Consider the following 20717-nt stretch of genomic DNA (forward strand, 5'->3'; position numbering starts at 1 on the left):
TCAATATATTTACAAAAATGCCATCAGCTAACAAAAATTCGTTTATGTGGCAGATTAACTTGTATTTTCACATAAATATATGTAAGTTTGATTTATCATACACATTAAACAACAAAAATATTCATACTAGCCGACATTAACAAAGAGTATACAATAAATAGACATGAAAAAGATGAACAATACCTTAAAATCCCTTATCGTCGTATAAATTTGTGGTAGTCTTTGTAAAACTATACTACTTGAAATTCCAAATTTTTGTGATTGATATGATCGAGATGAAAAATTAGGTTTTTTTTTATCGAAATTAGGGTTTTGCGAGTCTGCAACTGTTTACGTTCTCGGTAGTTTTGTAAATTGCTTAAATTTTTCGACTTAAAAAATCTTAAAGGACATAAAAATAAAACAAAAAAAAAAAAGTGAACCAGACCGGTTCAAAGGAAATAAGAAATAGATAAATCCCTTCCAAGTTAATAAATTAGCTAGTTTGGGAATTGAATTTCATAATTAGCCGTTTTGGTAAATACTTTTGTCAAACTAGCCATTTTGATAAAAGATCCACAAAAGTTTCAGTCAAAATATTTTAAATAGGTCGAATTTTTATTTTATATAGTACTTCATATATATTTATATAGTGGTCTTTTGCATCTCTTGTGATGTTTTTGTGATGTTTGCTAGAATTGTGTGTGAATATACGAATAAGGTCAAAGTCAAAACGTGTCAATATAAAATAAATATACAAATAATAAATAGAATTATATGAAGTATACTTTTACTTTGTACTCGATCTGTATATAATTAGTATATGTATGGCAGGAGTGCAGAACCGCAGGATTATAGAATGCGGTGTGTCGACAAATTGCTTATAGATAGACGTGGTAGATGCCGTGCATGTGTTGTTTATGTTGGTGGAACAAAATTTAAGAGAGAAAGTGAGTGAGGCGGTGGTATTTTAAGGGAACAAGATAATATATATATCTTCTATGTCCTTGGAAATGAGCATCATATAATTTGTGCTAGCTTTCAAACAACGACTAAACTACTCCTATAAATTCGCTTTAATTTACCTATAAACTTTCCTTAAATAAAGCTCTTTTTGCGTCTATGTCCATTACTTTATTCAATTCACTTTTAAGTTTTAACTTTTATTTAAGAATAAGAATGGAGAGAGTTAATGAAATTTTATAGTATTTCGTAGTAAGTAAATAACTCCCTTGTTTTGTTATCATATTCGGTACTTGTACGCACACTCCTTGTTATTTGCATTGTTAGTTTATATAATATTCTTATATTCGTACTATATATATATTAAGTAAAATTTTCTATAGATAATATGTATAACCCTAAATAAATCGGTCAATGAAAATTAATGAGATACGTACACATAAATGTCCTTGCGTGACGACTCTATACTTAAGATACGTAAGCAATGTCGCATACCCTTTTTTTTTTTATATAGAGTATAGTATAGAAACTCTGCTACAATCCAACACATTTCTTGTCAAACTAACTACACAAGATATTTATGTACGAAATTTCACATGGCTTCACTCTAATTCACCCTTGCTTAGCTACATGAGCAACCCTAATGTTCACTCATCATGGGTGCGTGATGGGTCATGGGTGTTGTATCATTATTTTATGCTTTACAATTCTATAATTTCTCGGTTTGCTTTGTTGGGTTTTATTGCCCACGATATGAGGTCAGGGTTTCCAATTATTTTTCTTTTGATTAATAATAAAATTAAGAGAGTTTTTTGTACGTACAAGTAGTGTTGTAGTGGAGGGAAAGAAGCTAATTAAGCTAAGGGACGATGGTCTAATACATTTAATTTAAACTCCGTATATGCAATATTATTATAGCCAAGGTATGTAAAACAACCTTACATTGTATGTCCATTAAATAACATAACTATTGCTCCATATATATGTATATGAGATCGCCATAGAAAAAAAAAAAAAAAAAAAAAAACGGATAGAACATAAATACACGATACAAACAACATATTAATACACTATTTGTACTCAGGTTCATACGATTTTCATAATACTCTATGATACATTCCATCATAGAATTGAATACAAAGGAAGCAAGGCCATGACTTTCATATATTGTAAATAATTTAGAAACTTAAGAGTCTGAGTCGGGTTATCCTATCTTAACTCAACAGCAACCCGACCCGGCCATATCCCTATACATATTTCTTTTTTTTTTTTGACAAATATCCCTATACATAGGTACATACACATAGTATGATATATCTCCTAATACTAAAGTACATTACTTTGTATGATATGCTTTCAAGAGTAAAGACTGATTTTTCATAGCGATTACAAGTGCACCAGCTTTATCCTTCTTCTTACCCCATTCATGAAGCCTAAGTTGAAGCCCAGCAGCAGCAATCAAGAAATGAACAGCTTGGATTGGGTTTAATATTCCCACCACATTACTAACCCACACAGATGTGAGGTCAGCCAAGTCGCCGGTTCTTAACCCATCTAGCAACTTAGTGAGTCCGGCGTCGAGTTGCAATCCAACAATGGTGTATAATAGGTGAAATGCCGTACTCGGTCTCCACCCGCCGATCCATAGGAAGGCATGCTCAAGGAGAGACCTCCATGCAGGAGTCATCATGTGGAGTACGTTCCGCTTTACTGACTCGGACTTGACTCGGTAGTAATGCTCATAGTGACTCAACACCCGCCGAACTAATCGGCGAAGGTTTTGGTTCGTCTCGTGTTTAGACCGAGTTGTCTCCGTGTACGCCACCGCGGCGAACTGAAGTTCAAGAAGGTCCGCCTTCTTCTGACAGAGCCATATTTTGTAAAACCCTCCGAAAACATTATCAGATGGTTCAGTATCGCCATTACTCTTATTGGTATCGTGGGCATGCAGTTTTCTTGTATGAGCATCCGCTTTGTTCTTGCCCCACGCTTCAACCTTGAGGTGAAGTTGAGCAGCAGGAATAAATAATTCGACGGCTTGGATCGGACTTAAGATTTTTACAAACTGTTTGAGTGTATTCAGCCGTAGATCATCTGCCTTGCTAAAGATTTCCCCCAACTCATGATGATCAGTAACGGCGGCGGCGGGGGCGGCAGCGATAATTATGTCCGCCATTACAGCATCAGCCTCGCTATTGTTCTCCGCCATCACTAAATCAGACTCAATGTCTTCATCCGCCTGAGCATCAGTGTTGGCAAGAGAATGAGTCAGCTCGGCCTCCTCCCGAATAGTGTGCCTCTGGAGCTCGCCGACTCGAATGAACTGACTTGGCGAGATGTCTTTAAACCCGCCCATGTTCACCCCACTAAGCAACTTACCGAGTCCAACCCCGAGTTTTAACTCGGGGTTGAAGTCGAGCAAGTGGAAAGCCATACTAGGCCTCCACCCGCCAACCCAAAGAAAAGGGTCCTCCAAGTGGGAAGGCCACTCGGGGGACACCATGAGTAGGACTCGTACATTACCTTTAACCAACTTGGTAATGACTCGGTAGTACTTCTCATAGTGAGTTATAATCTGATCAACTAGTTCCGTGAGGACTGGTGTCCACTCAGTATCTGAATTCTTAATCACAGCCATAAATTTCTGGCGATCTTGCTCTTGAAGAGCAAGCAAATCCTCTAAAACCTCATTCACTAGGGCTTTGTGTTTAACTTTTGGTTCTCTCTTATTCATGTTTTTTTCTTTTGTTTTTAGGACCAAGTATATGACGAAATTTTTTTTTTGTTGGACTAGCTCACTAGTTTTTCGCTAGTACACCAAAGTATATATAATCTTTAATGCACTTTGCACAATTTTCAAGATACAATCTTGACCTCTATTATACACTCATATTATACATTCTTGTTTCCTCCACCATTAGTTTTGCCTCCTCTTTGAAGATAATATTGTCATAAAATATCTAAAAAGAAGGAAGAGAGAAAAAAAAAAAAAAAAAAAAAAAAACACTTAAAAACTAGTCCATGACGACTTTAAAAGGTCAAATAAGATTATATTTTGTAAGATGAATAATAATTTGTTTCACATTGATATTTTTTTTAAAAAAAAAATAATAAAATAATAATAGGTTTAAGAAAAAAAAAAAAGTAGTATGTGGTGGAACAGCAAATCGGGCTAATGGGAATTGCAACAATGCAGCATTATGCTAACAAATTGCAGCTACGTGGAGTTTGATCCGTGGCTCCGTGCTTCATGCACCGCCGCTTGTCTAACTAGTTATAAGAGTTGAGTTGTGGCTGAAAAATACAGTAATTTTTTTATCTCCTTTTGTTTGTCACAGTTTTCTTTTTGATCTAGCATAGTGCCCGTACGATACACGATTTATTAAATTTCATAGGAAAAAAAAAAAACAAATGTAATTTAATTAGTAATAAAAGAGCTCATTTATTAATGGTCGATACAAAAATAAAAGAACATAATTTGAATAATATTTTAAGCTATTTGTATTTTTTTATAAATTTATTTTATTAATTGAAAAATAAATGAATATTGCTCCAAATAACTATGTAAGAGAAGTTGACTCATTCATTTCCTATCTCCCGTAGAGAAAATAATTAAAAAAATTTTGTCATACCTTCCGCTTTAGTAGTTACAATCTAATATATGAAGTTCATGTTTTACCTGTTGTATTCACAAAAATCTTTAATTATTATTATTAACATTATAATAATAATAATAAATTTAGCATAAATTTTCCTTGGAAAATATTTTATAACTTTTAGATGTATTTTTTTAATCTAAATTAATTTACTTTTACGTCAGATTTTTTTTTTAATTGCTAATTTTACATTAGGTTTGTATAGTAAAAATTTAGAAACTCTATATTTATTTAAAATTACATTAGATATGTACTCTAATATTACATAAAAAGGAAAATATTAATTATATAAATGGAAAGTATATGAATCAATATAATCACAATTATATTATATGATTTGGTGAATATTTTGTGTATAACTTATAGTAGGTAATTAATGTCATTTCTGTAAATAAATAAATAAATAAATAAATAAATAAATAAAACTAATGTCATTGAATTAAAAAAGAAAAAAATAAAGGGGATTTTAGAGGGAAAAACAACACTGAGATCATTACTCTAAATCGCACATTCTCAAAATTTGGTTTCATTTTTTTTTTCTTGCATTACTTTTGTTCAACAAAAATTAAATAATGAGAGTGAGGGATAACTCAAATGGCTTACTAATTACTAGAGCTTCTCTACCATTTTCAGATTTTAGGCTCTCTAAACACAACTGAGGGAAAGAGCGGAAAAGGTTAAAACTTTATTTTTAGATAAAGAATAGCCGGTGTTGTCATTATTTATGCTTCACATTCAATTATCTTCTACTTTCTCTGATCAGTTTGCTTTGTTTTATATTTTTTGTGCAAGTAGCGTTATAGTGGAGAGAAAGAAGCTAATGCCAGGATGATTCATCTAATAAAAAAAAGTTATGGAGTACTCTATATATATATGATTCATATGGCCATAAAAAACAAATGAAACAACTTGAACATAAATATGACAGGAACATACAAATCTGAGACGGGTTACCCTATCTTAATCTAACGTCACATTAACTCATCAACAACCCGACCCATCCCTATACATACATATATAGGTTCACACATATATATCTTCTAATACTATTATCATGTTTATAAGACCAATAACTAATTTTTCATTGCAATGACCATTGCACCAGCTTTATCTTTCTTCTTACCCCATTCATGAAGCCTAAGTTGAAGCCCAGCAGCAGCAATCAAGAAATGAACGGCTTGGATTGGATTTAATATACCCACCACATTACTAAGCGTTTTCATCCGTAGATCATCCGCCTTCTCAAATATCTCCTTCAACTTATCCTCTTTAGTCATTAGAGTCAACTCAACACGCTCCTCATCCGACTCACTAGACCCTACCACACCCGCTAGCCGAACCATCGACGTGTCGGCCACCGTCTCTTGCATCGCAGCCATTACCTCAGTCAACTCCCTCTCCTCCTTAACCGTCTTCATTTGCAACTCGTTGACTTGGGCGAGTTGACTCTTTGAGAGGTCACCCAAGTCGCCGGTCCTTAACCCGTCTAACAACCTAGTGAGACCAACATCGAGTTGCAATCCAACAATGGTGTACAATAGGTGAAATGCCGTACTCGGTCTCCACCCGCCGATCCATAGGAAGGCATGCTCAAGGAGAGACCTCCATGCAGGAGTCATCATGTGGAGTACGTGCTGTTTTACGGACTCGGACTTGACTCGGTAGTAATGCTCATAGTGGCTCAAAACCCGTCGAACTAATCGACGGAGGTTTTGATTCGTCTCGTGTTTAGACCGAGTTGTTTCTGTGTACGCCACCGTGGCGGACTGGAGCTCAAGAAGGTCCGCCTGCTTTTGGCGGAGCCATATTTTATAGAACCCTCCGAAAACATTGTCAGAGGGTTCAGTATCGCCATTACTCTTATTGGTATCGTGGGTGTGAAGTTTTCTTGTATGAGCGTCCTCTTTGTTCTTACCCCAGGCCTCAACCTTAAGGTGAAGCTGAGCAGCAGGAATAAATAATTGGGCAGCTTGGATTGGACTTAAGATTTTTACAAACTGTTTGAGTGTTTCCAGCCGTAGATCATCCGCCTTGCTGAAGATTTCCCCTAACTCATGATGATCCGTAATGGCAGCAGCGGGGGCGGCGGCGATAATTATGTCTGCCATCACCGTATCCGCCTCGCTACCTTCTTCCGCCATCACTAAATCAGACTCAATATCTTCGTCCGCCTGAGCATCAGTGTTGGCAAGAGAATGAGTCAGCTCGGCCTCCTCTCGGATAGTGTGCCTCTGGAGCTCACCGACTCGAGTGAACTGAATTGGCGAGATGTCCTTGAACTCGCCCATGTTCACCCCGCTAAGTAACTTACTGAGTCCAACCCCGAGTTTTAACTCGGGGTTGAAGTCCAGCAGGTGGAAAGCCATACTGGGCCTCCACCCACCGACCCAAAGAAAAGGGTCCTCCAAGTGGCTAGGCCACTCGGGAGACACCATGAGTAGGACTCTTACATTACCTTTAATCAACTTGGTAATGACTCGATAGTACTTCGCGTAGTGAGTTATGATCTGATCAACTAGTTCCGTGAGGGCTGGGGTCCACTCAGTATCGGAATCCTTAATCACAGCTATAAATGTTTGACGATCTTGCTCTTGAAGAGCAAGTAAATCATCTAAAACCTCATTCACTAACTCTTTGTGTTTAACTTTTGGCTCTCTCTTGTTCATGTTTTTTTTTTTTTTTTTTTTTTTGGGTTGGACTAGCTTAATAGAATTTCACTACTTTACCAAAGTATATATAATCCCTCAAGTACTTTGCTCAATTTTCAAGGTACAATCTCAACTACGAACTCATATTATTTTATATGAAGTATATTCTAGTATTTATTCATTTCTTATCATCCTACCCCTGTTTAAAGATGATATCCTATCCGGAATATCTAAAAAAACAAGAAACTAGTTTATGACGAGTCAAATAAGTCGACGGATGGAATACGTAGTACATATAACACGTACAAATTAGTTTCGCATTGATAAATTATACGTTTGTACTTGTGTCTAGATGTAATCATGCGTTGGAACTGCAAATCGGGCAAGTGGGAGTAGCTAAACGTAGGAAAATGCAACAACATAACAATGCAGCATTACATTAACAAATTGCAGGCTTGCAGCTGCGTGGAGTTTCATCCGTGCTCCATGCAAATATGCAATGCCGCTTGTCTTGCTACGGAGTACAGCGGGAAAATTCTGTATTTTTTCGTTTCTTTTTATGTGTGTAATTTCTTTTTATTGAATGTAGTCAATTAGTCTAAGGTGCACCAGATAGGTGCAACAACTACAACTTTAAAAAAATCAACACTACGCTCTACAAAATGAACATTTAGTAAAAAAAATATGAACATTTAGTAAAAGAATATGAACATGAAAAAAATAAACAATTACTAATAAAAAATGAACACTTAAAAAAATGAACATTTAATACTTATAATGCATAGGTTTCATAATCATATTATTTTTTATTTCTTCAAATTTTTATGTTCATAATTAAATGCATTATATTCATAAAATTTTATATGTTCATATATAATTTCAAATATATATTCATAATGTAAATATATAGTGTTGCTCATGAAATATTAATTAAATCTGTTTATGCATATGTTGTCTTTTGTAAATGTTTATGTTCATATTTTTTTACGTATATGTTCACCTTTTAAATGCTTATATTCACTTTAAAAAAAACCAATGCTTACGTTCATATTTTGAAATGTTATGTTCACTTTCTGAAATGCATAAGTTCATATTTTGTTTATGCCTATGCTCAGTTTCTGAAAAGCTACTGTTCACATTTAAGGGAACCTATGCATATGTTCATATTTTGCATGATTACGTTCATTGATAAAAAAAAATGCAGAAAATCAGATAAAATTCAATTCATTAGAATTAAGAAAATCATATACTACCTCCGTTAACATTTAGTTGCAACTTTGAAATATTTTATGTCTCTCAAATAATACCCCAAAGTTGCAACTAAATGTTAACAGAGGTAGTATAACCTAATCAATCGAACTTAATCACAAAGTCACCACATAAGAAATCGAAAATAACACATTTTTATGTCGATGTTCACTTTCTGAAAAGCTAATGTTCATATTTTTTATTCCTATGTTCACTTTCTGAAAAGCTAATGTTCATATTGTGCTGTTGTTACACCTATTTTTAGGTGCATGAGTGTGCACCTAAGAATATGCGGAATACAGTAGTCATAGCGAATTGTTAACTTGGGCATAAAAGAGGAGGAAAAATCAATGAGTTTTATGGTTGAGGCCCTAAAATATGTTTTTATACTCTATCAAAAGGCAACGTAAAACTTTGTTACATTACTTGACATGAGTCACAAATCACAATAATAGTTAAATTTTGAGATAATATGAAATGGGTTTGGGCAACCCGAACATAGAAGAGGAAAGTTTAGTCCACAAACAAGGTTTAAGAGCTTCCATACTAAAATCAATTGACAATAGTAGGATTAACTTCTCTACCTTATAAAGTGAAATCATCTCTCCTCTTTCTCAAATGTGGGACACTCACAAGTGGGATACATGAGTTTCAACAATGATTAAGACTTGAGAGTAGTATGATGATGGGTGATCTTCTGGAAAGTATTCGATCATGTTGGTTTATGTAGGGACCCAACTTATGAGATTAAGGTATTCAAATAGGAGTAGATAAAAGAGGAGGAAAGAGAGAATAAAAGTAACAGTGATGTTTTTTTCCTTTGAAAAAAATACAGTATTGATTTTGACGATCTTTGAAATGAGCATCATAGATATAACTAACAGGTTGTGCTGTTTAGCCACCTATTGTAAATGTCAATAGGATTTTTATTTATAGATCAGGTTGTGCTGTCTAGCCACCTATTGTACATATTATTAAACCGCTAACCTATTTATTCCCTTGATTTTTTTAGTGCTCTACTTTGATTAATATCTTAGCTTACATGAAACTTTAATCAATAATATCTTTAATTATTAACACTATAACAAAAGTGAATATTAAAATATTAACACTATTACAAAAGTGAATATTGATGTTTATACTTAGAGTTGTGTCAAGAATAGAAACTAAATAATACTCCAAATGTAGTGTTAAGTTGATAACAATCCAATATTACTACGAATATTATTACATACTATTACATACTGGATGATGTAATGTATGTAGTACAAGACTACAAGTATATGATAATAAAAAGATGGTACTAACTACTAAGTATGTAAATTCGTAAGGAGGGTTTCCTAATGTTTTCTTTTTTCTTACTTGTTAAAAAAAAAAAAAAAAAAACTAGGTATGTAATTGAGGCGGTGAGATATGCAAGTAGATCAGTTTCTTTGTCTCTATTAATCAACCTATGCAATACTGCGCACATAAATTTCTTTTAAAGAATTGTCTACTTCTGCTTCTGTTCAACTTTTACATTTGTCTACTCCCTCTGTTTCTTATTTCTTGCAACATTTACCATTTTTGGATGCCTCATATTTCTTGTAACAAACTTCATTTTTTCCTTATTTAGAAACTTTTTTCTGCCAAAAAGACCAATATACCCTTATTTAAAAAAATTTAACACATAACACTACACATAATCACAACCTATTATAACCCTAATCTGATTCAATTATCTCTAACCCTTCCCACCCAAATTAAATCATCTCCCCATTATCTTTCTCTCTCCTCCTTATCACTCATTTCGTCTTCTTCATCTCTCATCTCTCCTAATCAAATTTCATCTTCTCTAATCTCTCATCTCTCTTGAATTCATCTGTTGAGAGAATTCGTTGTGGAATTCGGTTGGTTTTGGTGGTGTCGTGGGTGGTTTTGGCGGTTCATCAGCCTAGATCGGGGAGGTTTGGTGGTGTCGATCGATGGGTTTCGCAGGGGTTTGTCGGTGGTTTAGGTGGTCTGGGTCGTCGGTGGTTTAGGTTGTTTGGTTTGTGGGTGATTTAGGTGGTTTGAATTGGTGAGTCGGTGGTTTTGGTGGTTCGTGAATCGGTGGTGTCGGTGGTTTCGCAGGGGTGGAGGAGGGGTTTTGGTGGTTTCGCAGGGGTGGAGGAGGGGTTTCGCAGGGGTGGAGGAGGGGTTTCGGTGGTTTCGTTGGTGGTTCCAGGTGGGTCTTGGTGGCGGTTGTGGGTCTTGGTGGCGGTTGTGGGTGGCCTGATTTCTAGATCTGGGTGGTTTTTGGTAGAAGTGGTTTCGTTGGGTGATTTCAGGTGGTTCTAGGTGGATTCGGGTGGTTCTGGGTGGTTTCCCGGTGGTTCTGGGTGGTTTCGTTGGTGGTTCCAGGTGGCAGCGTTTCGTTGCTGGTGGTTCTTGGTGGCTTGCACGTTCTTAGGTGGTGGTGCTGGAGTTTTAGTTGTTTAATTAATTATTCACCCTCTCCCCTTAATTACATTATTTACATGCCCTTACTTTTTTATAATCATGCTTAAAAACTTTTGACTTGGGAACCGTGCACCCCCCCTTTGTTGCAAGAAATAAGAAACGGAGGGAGTATAATATTCCTCCATAGTTTATAGGCCGATAATAATTTATTCAAATTTATTTTATTTGAATTTAGTATACAGAGTATATGAGTTTTATATTTAAATTTATATTGTACCAAGTATGGATTAATCTTATCTTATTTTTTGTCGCCGCATATGAAACGGTCAAAATAAGATGAGAAAAGTATATCCTTTCATACTCTGTCACACAAATTTATTACAAAACGAATTGAGTATGTATATATCTAGAGTCTAGACACTAAATACTACCTCAGTTTTATATTATTTACAATAATTTAACATATTAAAGTTGAAAGGAAAAATGTGTAATCGTTGCAAATATTATGTAACGGAGGTAGTATAACATTATTTACATTGTATAAAAAGTTAGGTGAATATTCCATGCAAAAACATCTTTATACTAGTATTAATTTAAGTCACTTTTAGTTTTTTACAACACTTTACCACCATCCTCTAAAACACCAATACGAAAATCCTATGCATTATAGTTTAACACAGATTTGTTTTTAAGATCGACCACCATGAATGCGCAGTACATTCCTTCTTGAAGGTTATAGGAAGAGCTTGACATTAAAAATAATGCGCACATCATAGATGAGGATTAATTGCTTAAATTACAAATTTTAATAATCATTATTCTAAAAAAAAAAATTAGGGGTGGAAAGGGGCATGTACAAAGTACATACAAATAGCCAGCATGCAGCTATACCAAAGCGCTGGCGAAGATCTGCAGTAAGTTACAATAGCAGAGCAGGCAACTAATGTTACAACAGAACACCCTAAATTACGATCAGCTGAATCCCCTGCATTTTATGGCTTTTCGGCAAAAGCAGTCCGTACACTACAGGGCTGTGGTCTTCGTCTCAACATGCCTCCAAGCAGACAAATTGGAAACACATCTTTCGTATCACAGATCTGCTTTAGAAACATTAAGACAACAATTTCATCTCTGCTCAAGCTTCTCTTGGTTTTGGTTTTCACTAGTCCCAGGGTTGGCATTTTTGGGCATACTGTGGAGAATTTAGCAGTGAAGCAGGACAGGAGGAGTGGCCATTAAAATTGTTAAAATGCTACGGTTGGGACTTCAGGTGAGCACGAACATTGATGTAACTTCTATCCTAGTTATGACATCCCTCAAAACCTTCTTGATTTCTGCTGTGGAGGGTACCCAGGCAACATCCCAGGATCCTTTCTTCGCAGCTGCTCCAAAATAACATAACAGATTAGACCACATGCAATTAGCATGTCCCCAGACTAGTGTAAGGAGACCAATAGAGATTAGTTTCAAATGAGAGCAAAATGTGAAATCATTATACCCTAACCTTTTTTTTAGAGTCTAGTAATGAAAATAATTCCAAAAAATAATTTAAGATTATCTTATTTTTTTGAAGTAGAAGATAATCTGTAAGAAATGAATTTTAACAATCTACAAGGTAATAGTTTGCCAAAAGTGTCAATTATTAGATAGTTTCAAACAAAATTTCTACAAAAAAAAAAAAAAATAGAAAATGCTGTTAAGTTTTAACAAAATGGAATATATAGAGCTGTACCTGCTGCTGTGGATGACCTTGATTAGCCACTCCTCGTTGCATAGGGATGCCTCCAGGGTTCATTCCACCACCCATTCCAGCCTGAGAAGCAATGTTATAAGGCGCTATGCCTTGAGGTGGCACTCTTTGCATACCAACCATATTCATTTGTCGAGGTACGTTTCTGTTTGGCATATGGGAGCCTTGCATGTTACCAGCATTTGGAGGTGGAGCCTGAAAGAATATATGAATTCATATACATGCAAGTATAATCTGAAGTCCAACTAGAACAATACAAAACAAATTTACTTGCAACTATTAATATTAAAGTCGCCATTATATTTATCATGAGATGTTGGGATGCAAGCAAAGGGATGGAGAGCATTCAATATAAATGCATAGTTCTATTAACTTATATAGAACAGTATTTTCATTCCAACAGGTTACTTGCCTCTAGATGTCAGATTCAATAATCCTTTGAAATTGATAATTCTTTCAGCCTGGGACTACTTTAAGTCTTTGAACGGGAGGAAAATAGAAGCACAAGGATTAATACTACGTATCTATTAATCAAACCTAAAGAACTAAACATTTTTCTAGCAGTATTTAATAAGCCTAACATACTTCTTTAGTCTTCCATCTGGATTTGTGCACATAAGCAAGACCAAGTTGGTCCAATAGTAACAGAAATCACAACTTATCAAGTAAATACAAACATTAATCAGATTTCTCTTAGATGATCAAGCTATTAGATTTTCAACATTAATACGATTGAAAACCAACTTTTATACTCCTCCAGTAGTCCAGTGTATACATGCTATAATTACTAGATCTAGCATCTTTTGTCTCTGCCTACTAGTCTTTCCACAGAATGGACTCATAAATCCAAACTATTCAAAAAAAAATTCCATCAAAATAGTGAAGGGACATGCGTTCCTTGTTTTGCTTCAGTACAAAATTCTCTTAAATCTCATCTCCCTTTACCCCAAAAGAAATATATTTTCAAATACACATGTACAAATCAACATAGCGAGGGGGGGGGGGGGTTTAAGTTGGGGGAAGGGGGTTGGTTTAAAAAGCACAGCTTGAAGAGAATTATGCTAAATCACTTATGATAGAAGATTTTTGCAATTGAAAATCACTGTATGCTCAGGAGTTCCAAGCAGCACATCGATATGCATACCTGTTGTGGGGGTTGAATGGTTGCTGTTCCCTCAAAATGAGTATTACTGTCCACTGGTCGAGCAGGATAATTAACAACTTTTTCTTCAGGCCGGGAAGGAATAAATGCACTGTAAAACATTAAAATGGTTAAAATAAAAGTAAACAGTTTCCAATTGATGAATGATCAGTCCCACAACAGCACGCAACTTGAGACCTGTACAAGGGAGAAGGGTAACTTACTTGCGACCTGGCAAAGGCTCCATCTTGAAGTACCTGATATATAAATATGGGGGAAAATCACAATATTAATAACCCATAAACTCCTTAAAGACCTGAAAGCTACTCGAGGTGGGGCAAATGAAACTTGAAAAATTGAACAATTATGCTGACGCAGAAGAAAGCGAGTAATATATGATGAATCAAGAGACATTACTGTTTCCAAAACTCCATTCAGCATGGGCATCCCAAATTCCCAACCAGCAGCTATGCACGATGTGTCATAAAAGGATTGGGAAGGAAGAAAGGGGAGAGGCACATGAGGGGAAACTTAGTCTTTTGCTAGTTCTGCTAGATAAGTAGGTCAGCTAAGGGGTAAATCTAACAACAGAGATGCAGACTACAGTGGTAGGAGACTAGGAGTCCACAATTCATCAAAGAAAAAAGGGAGCTGAATGGCCACAAGTAATTTTACATAGCACACCTCACGAAACATAACTTTGAAAATCTTACACATTATTTAATTCTCCATTCTTTAAAAGTTTAGACCAGCAAGAGTAATGATTCTTTAAAGCAAGTATAAGCAAATAACTAATAACCACCTAATGGTGTGAGTATGTTTCACTTACAATGCAAAGAAAAGAAAAAGAAAAAAAAAAACAAAGAACAATCTTAAAAGAATGATAGTCTTACTCATGCTCAAGTGCTTGTGCAGCTGTTAGTCGCTTGCGAGGATCGTATCTGCATAAAGTTCAAAGGAAAAAAAAAAAAAAAAAAAAGATCACAAAAGTTAACAGGATATATATATATGAACATAACAAGAGAATTTAATGAAAAATCTTCCTGGAGAAAATCACAGAAACAAGAATCATGAAGTGTTCAACAAAGGTCAATAAGCTTATACAACTAAAAAAAAAATAACAAATAAAAAACTTGATGTACTGCTATAAACACTGATACACACATTTACATAGGGTACCCACAGCCAAAAATTTGTAGAAGCACACTTACTCAAGCATTTTGGACAGCAAGTCATAAGCAGGACTTTTGGGAGAAAGATGGACAACACTGTAAAGCCCAGGATTGTCGCTGCAGTAAACGATGGGTTAAAAAGGGTAAATACTTAATGAATTGGCAAATACGGAATGGTAAACAGCAATATAAAATAAAAATGTGATCCTCGTAAAGAACTTGACTACGCAATATATTAATAAAAAATGTTGGCTGGTGTCACTTGCCCCTAAAGACTGAAACCAATCACAAACAACCGAGGGAAAGAAAAAAAGCAGCCCCACTCACTATTTATGCCCTTGAATATGCTGCGTATCTTGTTGCCAATGTGGAAGATTTGCAAGTATCGGCCACTTTTCTGTTGTGGGATGACCTGAAGTAGAAGGAAATGACTTAATAAAGAGTACTCGGTCCTCAGAAAGAAAATTAGCAGCCAATTCTAGCTAGCTTACCTAAAACTTTGAATATTTTGTCAAGTTGATCCAGCTGTAACAGAAAGCATCCATGTTAGAAAGCAACATTAATAAATTAGACAAAGATAAGCTCAGGATATAATCCTACGATTCATAATAACTGCAACACTTTAAAGGAATTTCAGATTAATTGCAACATAACTTATTTTGGTAACTGCTCCCCTCTATTTCTCTCCCCATTACGTTTTCTAATTAATTGCAACATAATGAAGTAATAATTAATAATTTCAGCAAGATAACTACAGATAAACCTTTAAAATACCTGAAAATGATTTGGTGTGCCTTTGACTTCCGCACCTTGAAACAATGGTTTTAAAGTCAGAAGCTCAGCAAATATGCATCCAACAGCCCACATATCTATTTTTTATTTTAAAAAAAAATATCAAGTGTCAGCTCGGGAAAAGAATAGTTAGGATAAAATTTAGGTCAAATGGGAATCTAAGGCATTGCGTGATGCCAATAAGTGGTAAAAGGAAGTAATCTACAGCACACTTAATAAGACAAGGCTGGATTAAAAGGGATACCAACAGCACTAGTGTAGTGTTTTGCCCCAAGCAGCAGCTCAGGAGCTCGATACCAAATTGTCACCACAACCTGCACAAAAAAAGGCTTCAAAATGTAAGCAACTATTCCACAGATAACCTGCTTAAATTGAAATTTAATCACAGCCCAGCAACAATTTAAGAGTATATCACGGGTAAAAAAAAGAAAACAAAATTATTACCCCATTGTCAGCCAATGCCTTTAATGGAGCCTGGTATACTCTTGCCAATCCAAAGTCAGCAATTTTAACAACTCCCTGTTCTTCTCCTTCGCCCATAACCTTCAAACATATATTCCAAAACAGACATAAATATAAACATATGAAAGTGCAAGACTTTAATAATTTAGGGGCATCAGACTTCACCACACGGACAACATAATGCACAACCATACCAAGATGTTCGACGGTTTAAGATCTCGATGGATGATCCAATTACTGCAGCAAGGGAACCAACAAAATTGAGAATTTGGAGGAAACAAAACTTTGCATATTATAGTGCCTTGATGATGATTATACCTATGTAGATAATTAAGGCCATTCAGCAGCTGCCAGAGCAATGATTTAACTGTGTACTGATTGATTGGTTGATTTACCTTATCTCTATGATATCTAATGATTTCCTGCAGCACCCAACATGCAGAGAGAGTAGCAGAATTGATAAGGTAAGTTATTCTCCCTTAGACAGCAGTAGAAATTACGAGTACTTCATAACAAATTTGTATCATTATTTTCATTTAATATTTAAGGGGCAAGCTACTTACATATAGATCATGCTCCGCATAATCAAAGGCCAGGTACAAAGACATGTCTGCAGGATTGATGTGTACATTCACAAGCTTAACCACATTTTCATGGGATATTTCTCGTAGCAACTGCATTCCAAAGAATGAGGATTTACAATGACGATAGATACAATAGCCTTAACCCTCACAACACAAAAAACATCATCACCACCACAATGCTTCTAACGAAGATCCTGCTCTATGCAGTAATAACTAACAAGGGTTGAATATATGCCGACATCTTATAAATCTAGCCCTTGGAATATCCATGTGTTACATAATTAAATCGTAAAGAATACCTCCAGTGATCAAAGAATGAACTAATCGACACACTCTTCCATTCAAAAATAGACCACCAACACTATACCATTTAATCTAAGTATGCATATTGAAATTATCCTAGAATATAACCATAAACAATTTCCAATAAATTCTTGTATTTCAGAATTAATAGAAGTACCTATAAAGAAAGAATCATCATGCCCCATTGATGAAAGATGAAAACTTTAACTTCCCACAAACAGATTCGACCATAAATTGATAAATTTCACACATTCCCAGTAAACCCCACAAACTAACACTTCCCCTTTCAATTCAAAATTCAATGAAAATTCAAAACTTTATACAAGTGAATTACAAAATTCCCAATTCAACATTAAAAAAAAAAAAAAACCCTAATTCTAATCAACCATCAAAACACCCAGAAACAAACAAACAAAAAAAAAAAAAAAAAAAAAAAAAAAAAAAAAAAAAAAAAAAAAAAAAACCAACCTTTAGTGGTCAATCAAATCATTAACAAAATGCCCAAAACTTCAATTACAATTATAATATTGAGAAACAATGAAAACCCAAAAATTGAACAAAAATTAAAAAGAAAGAGGAGAGAAAAACCATGATTTCGCGAATTGCAGTAGGGGAGATTCCATCACCATCTTTAGATTGCTTAAACTTCTTAATAGCAATTGATTTACCACGATGAGGAGAAGGGGGTTTAACACGGGCTAAGAACACCAAACCATAAGTTCCTTCCCCAATTTTACCGATCAAATCGTACTGTTGCAGCCATTCTGGTTTGTTGCTGTTGTTGTTGGAGTGTTGTTGATGTTGTTGCTGTTGTTGTTGATGGTGGTGATGTTGTTGTTGTTGGAGATGATGGTTGCCCAACATCCCTCCACCTCTGTTGCTCATTGTTGTTGTTTTGATTCTTCTCCCATGTTTCTCAATTGACTCTATTTTTTCTTGTTTGATTTGGAAGTCCACGTTTTTTTTACGGCGGTGGTGTGGTACTAATTGGAGTTTCGTTAATGGACAATTGGACAGGGTAACCCAAGGTTAGAAAAAATTATGAATTTCAGAATTTCGGATCGAGTTATGGAAAGAAAATATGGGCAAGGTCAATATGTTATTTTAAAATTTTGTAAACTATAGAAAAAAATAATACTTGTATCTACTAGTCGTTGGAGCACGCCCTAACGGCAAGATAAGTAAAATTCGCTGTTGTGTTCGATTTTTGTGATATTCGTAGCAAGGATACAAGAATTTACAAGTACTAACAAGGAGTGATAAAGTTTCTACGGGGATATATTTATGGATAAACAATTTTAATAAGTTATCTAGAATTTGTTAGAATTTAAAGATTTTTTTTTAAAAAAACCCGATATATTTAGATATTATTTTAAAACGCAATATGGTTTCTTATTGAGTAACTTAATAATTTTCAAACAGCTCTATCTTAAATGATTGTGATAATAAGGAACAGTAATAAGGAAACACAATTTTAAAAGTTAAAGTTATATAAAATGGATTAAATGCAAAACTTATGAAAAAATTATGTATTTCTTTGTTATTAGTCTACATAATTGGTGTGATCTACACTTCTTCAAAGCTGTTTTTGTATTTGTATATTTTTTCTTCGAGTTGCATGATGAATTTTAGTTTTTTTTATTCTCGATATTTGTTTTCCCTAAGTGAATATACAATCTAATTTGGGCAAAAGTAACTGTCTTGGCAAAAAAACGTAATGTTTCTCAATAATAAGGTGTAAAATGAATTTTCTTTCGCTCTCTTCCTAACCTCCTCTCTCTCTTCTCCCTTTTGATCTCTTTTCATCCTGCATTCTCTCTTTCTCTCTCTTCCCATGGCCTCGTCTCCTTGTTCGTTTTTTCAAAAGCTTTGAAAATTATAAACCGTAGTTACTCCTCTCTCAATCATTCCTTCTTTTTTATTGGCCGAAACTCTTTCTCTCCTACTTTCATTTTTGTTCTTTCCTAATCCCTCTTGTCCCTGTTCCTTCTTTAAAAAGGCTTTGAAAATTATAAGTTGCACTTGTTCTCCCAATCCAAATCCTCCGGCTTCTTTATCTTTCCCAGCTTTTCTTTATAATTCTCTTTTTCTTTCGGCCTCCTTCCCTTTTCTATTCATCCTTGCTTTCTTTCACCTTATGGTTCCTTTTTTCTCCTCCTTATTCACTCTTCTTGTATAGTTTGAGCGGTTTAGTAAGCCTCTCTCTCTCTCTCCCCCCCCCCCCCCGACCCTTCTCTTTCCCGACCCATCTCTCTTTCTCGACTCATCTCTCTCTCCCTGCCCCTCTTTCTCTTAAATGCTCTATTTATTTCTCTTTCGACCCTTATTTATCTGTTTTTCTCCCAGTCTCTCCCTTTCCTCCTGACTCATCTCTATCCCGACCCTTCTTTCTCTCTTTCTCACCCCTCTCTCTATATCCATCTATCTATCTCTCGTCCCACTCCTTCCCTTTATTCCTCTCTCTTTGTCTCTTTCTCTCCTCCCACTCCTTGCTCTTTCCCTCTTTCCCCCCCCCCCCCTCTCTCTCCTCTTCCCACTCCTTCCCTTTTTCCTCTCTCTCCTCCTACTCCCACTACCTCTTTCTCTTCCTCTCTTCTCCACCCTCCATCCTTCTTCCATACTCTCTCTTAAAGCTATTTATTACTATGGTTATATTAACATTTACATAGTAGCAAAACATGTACTTGTAAATCTAGCACAATTCTACCACAAGGTTGAACATTTTATTCTAAAAGTTCTACAAATTAGTTAACATTTCCAAAACTGTCACAAAACCACATTTGTTAACGACTAATACTTATTGAAAGAATTAAAGTTTGTCCAAATCTTATTATCGATTTCTATTCCCTCTTTCTTGGTCAATCTAATTCTCTTTAACTTTCATTTATGTTTTATAATTTTGAGCATTTAAGAAAGTTTCTATGAAGTATTTTCATCTCCTTAATTACACCCTAAAAAGTTTTTCCTCAAACTCTCTTCTCTCTTTCTCAATTTCTCTCCCTCTTATAAAGTTATAATTTTATTAATTTTATACTTTAAAAAGGGTTTGCACCACTGTTTCCTTTTCTAAATCTCTCTTTCGAATTCTACTTTTTAAAAACAAATTAAATATGATAGATTAAATACTTACCCACTCAACCCCTTCTTTCTTTGGTCATTCATCTCTCTCTCTCTTTAATGTATTTTGTGGCAAGCAATTCAAAGTAGGATGAGCCTTTAACAAATTCACTCATTTCCTAGACTATCATAAGATTTTATCTACATTGAATGTTTATATAAGCCAAAAGAGCATAAACAAACTTGGAATACTACTAACGGCAAATAAAAGGATGTCACTATATCCAACATTAAGCCAAAATATGAAAAATCTAGGCGAACAAACAAAGTTGTTAAACAATGAGTCATTTCTCTAACATAAGACTATATATACTACATTAATAAAACCAATATTACATTTAAGGCTTGAAAGTTCTGATAAACTGACACAATAAAGTATTTATGTCGAACCATCTCCGATGCGCTGTGCTATTGCCTCTTGCACTCTTCTTTGCCTAATGGCTCCCAACAAACTGTCAATAAACGCAAAGAAAAAAAAATT

The 20717-nt window shown here is 35.0% G+C and overlaps 1 protein-coding gene across 1 annotated transcript; it reads right to left on the reverse strand.

Annotated features, from left to right (window-relative positions):
* Nucleotides 1-11532: 11532 nt before the first annotated feature.
* LOC145604687 (cyclin-dependent kinase E-1-like) lies at nt 11533-18150 on the reverse strand. Its single transcript, XM_081660601.1, has 15 exons — nt 17708-18150; nt 16796-16906; nt 16551-16654; nt 16427-16469; nt 16215-16313; nt 16015-16084; nt 15753-15847; nt 15470-15503; nt 15306-15390; nt 15018-15095; nt 14700-14747; nt 14031-14063; nt 13810-13918; nt 12648-12860; nt 11533-12297 (listed from the first exon to the last, which is right to left on the reverse strand). Exons 1-15 carry the CDS (start codon nt 18002-18004, stop codon nt 12232-12234), a joined length of 1485 nt encoding a protein of 494 aa, XP_081516727.1. The 5' UTR covers nt 18005-18150; the 3' UTR covers nt 11533-12231.
* Nucleotides 18151-20717: the final 2567 nt, after the last annotated feature.

This window comes from Chenopodium album, chromosome 22, assembly GCF_948465745.1.
Source record: "Chenopodium album chromosome 22, dcCheAlbu1.1, whole genome shotgun sequence".
NCBI lineage: Eukaryota > Viridiplantae > Streptophyta > Magnoliopsida > Caryophyllales > Amaranthaceae > Chenopodium > Chenopodium album.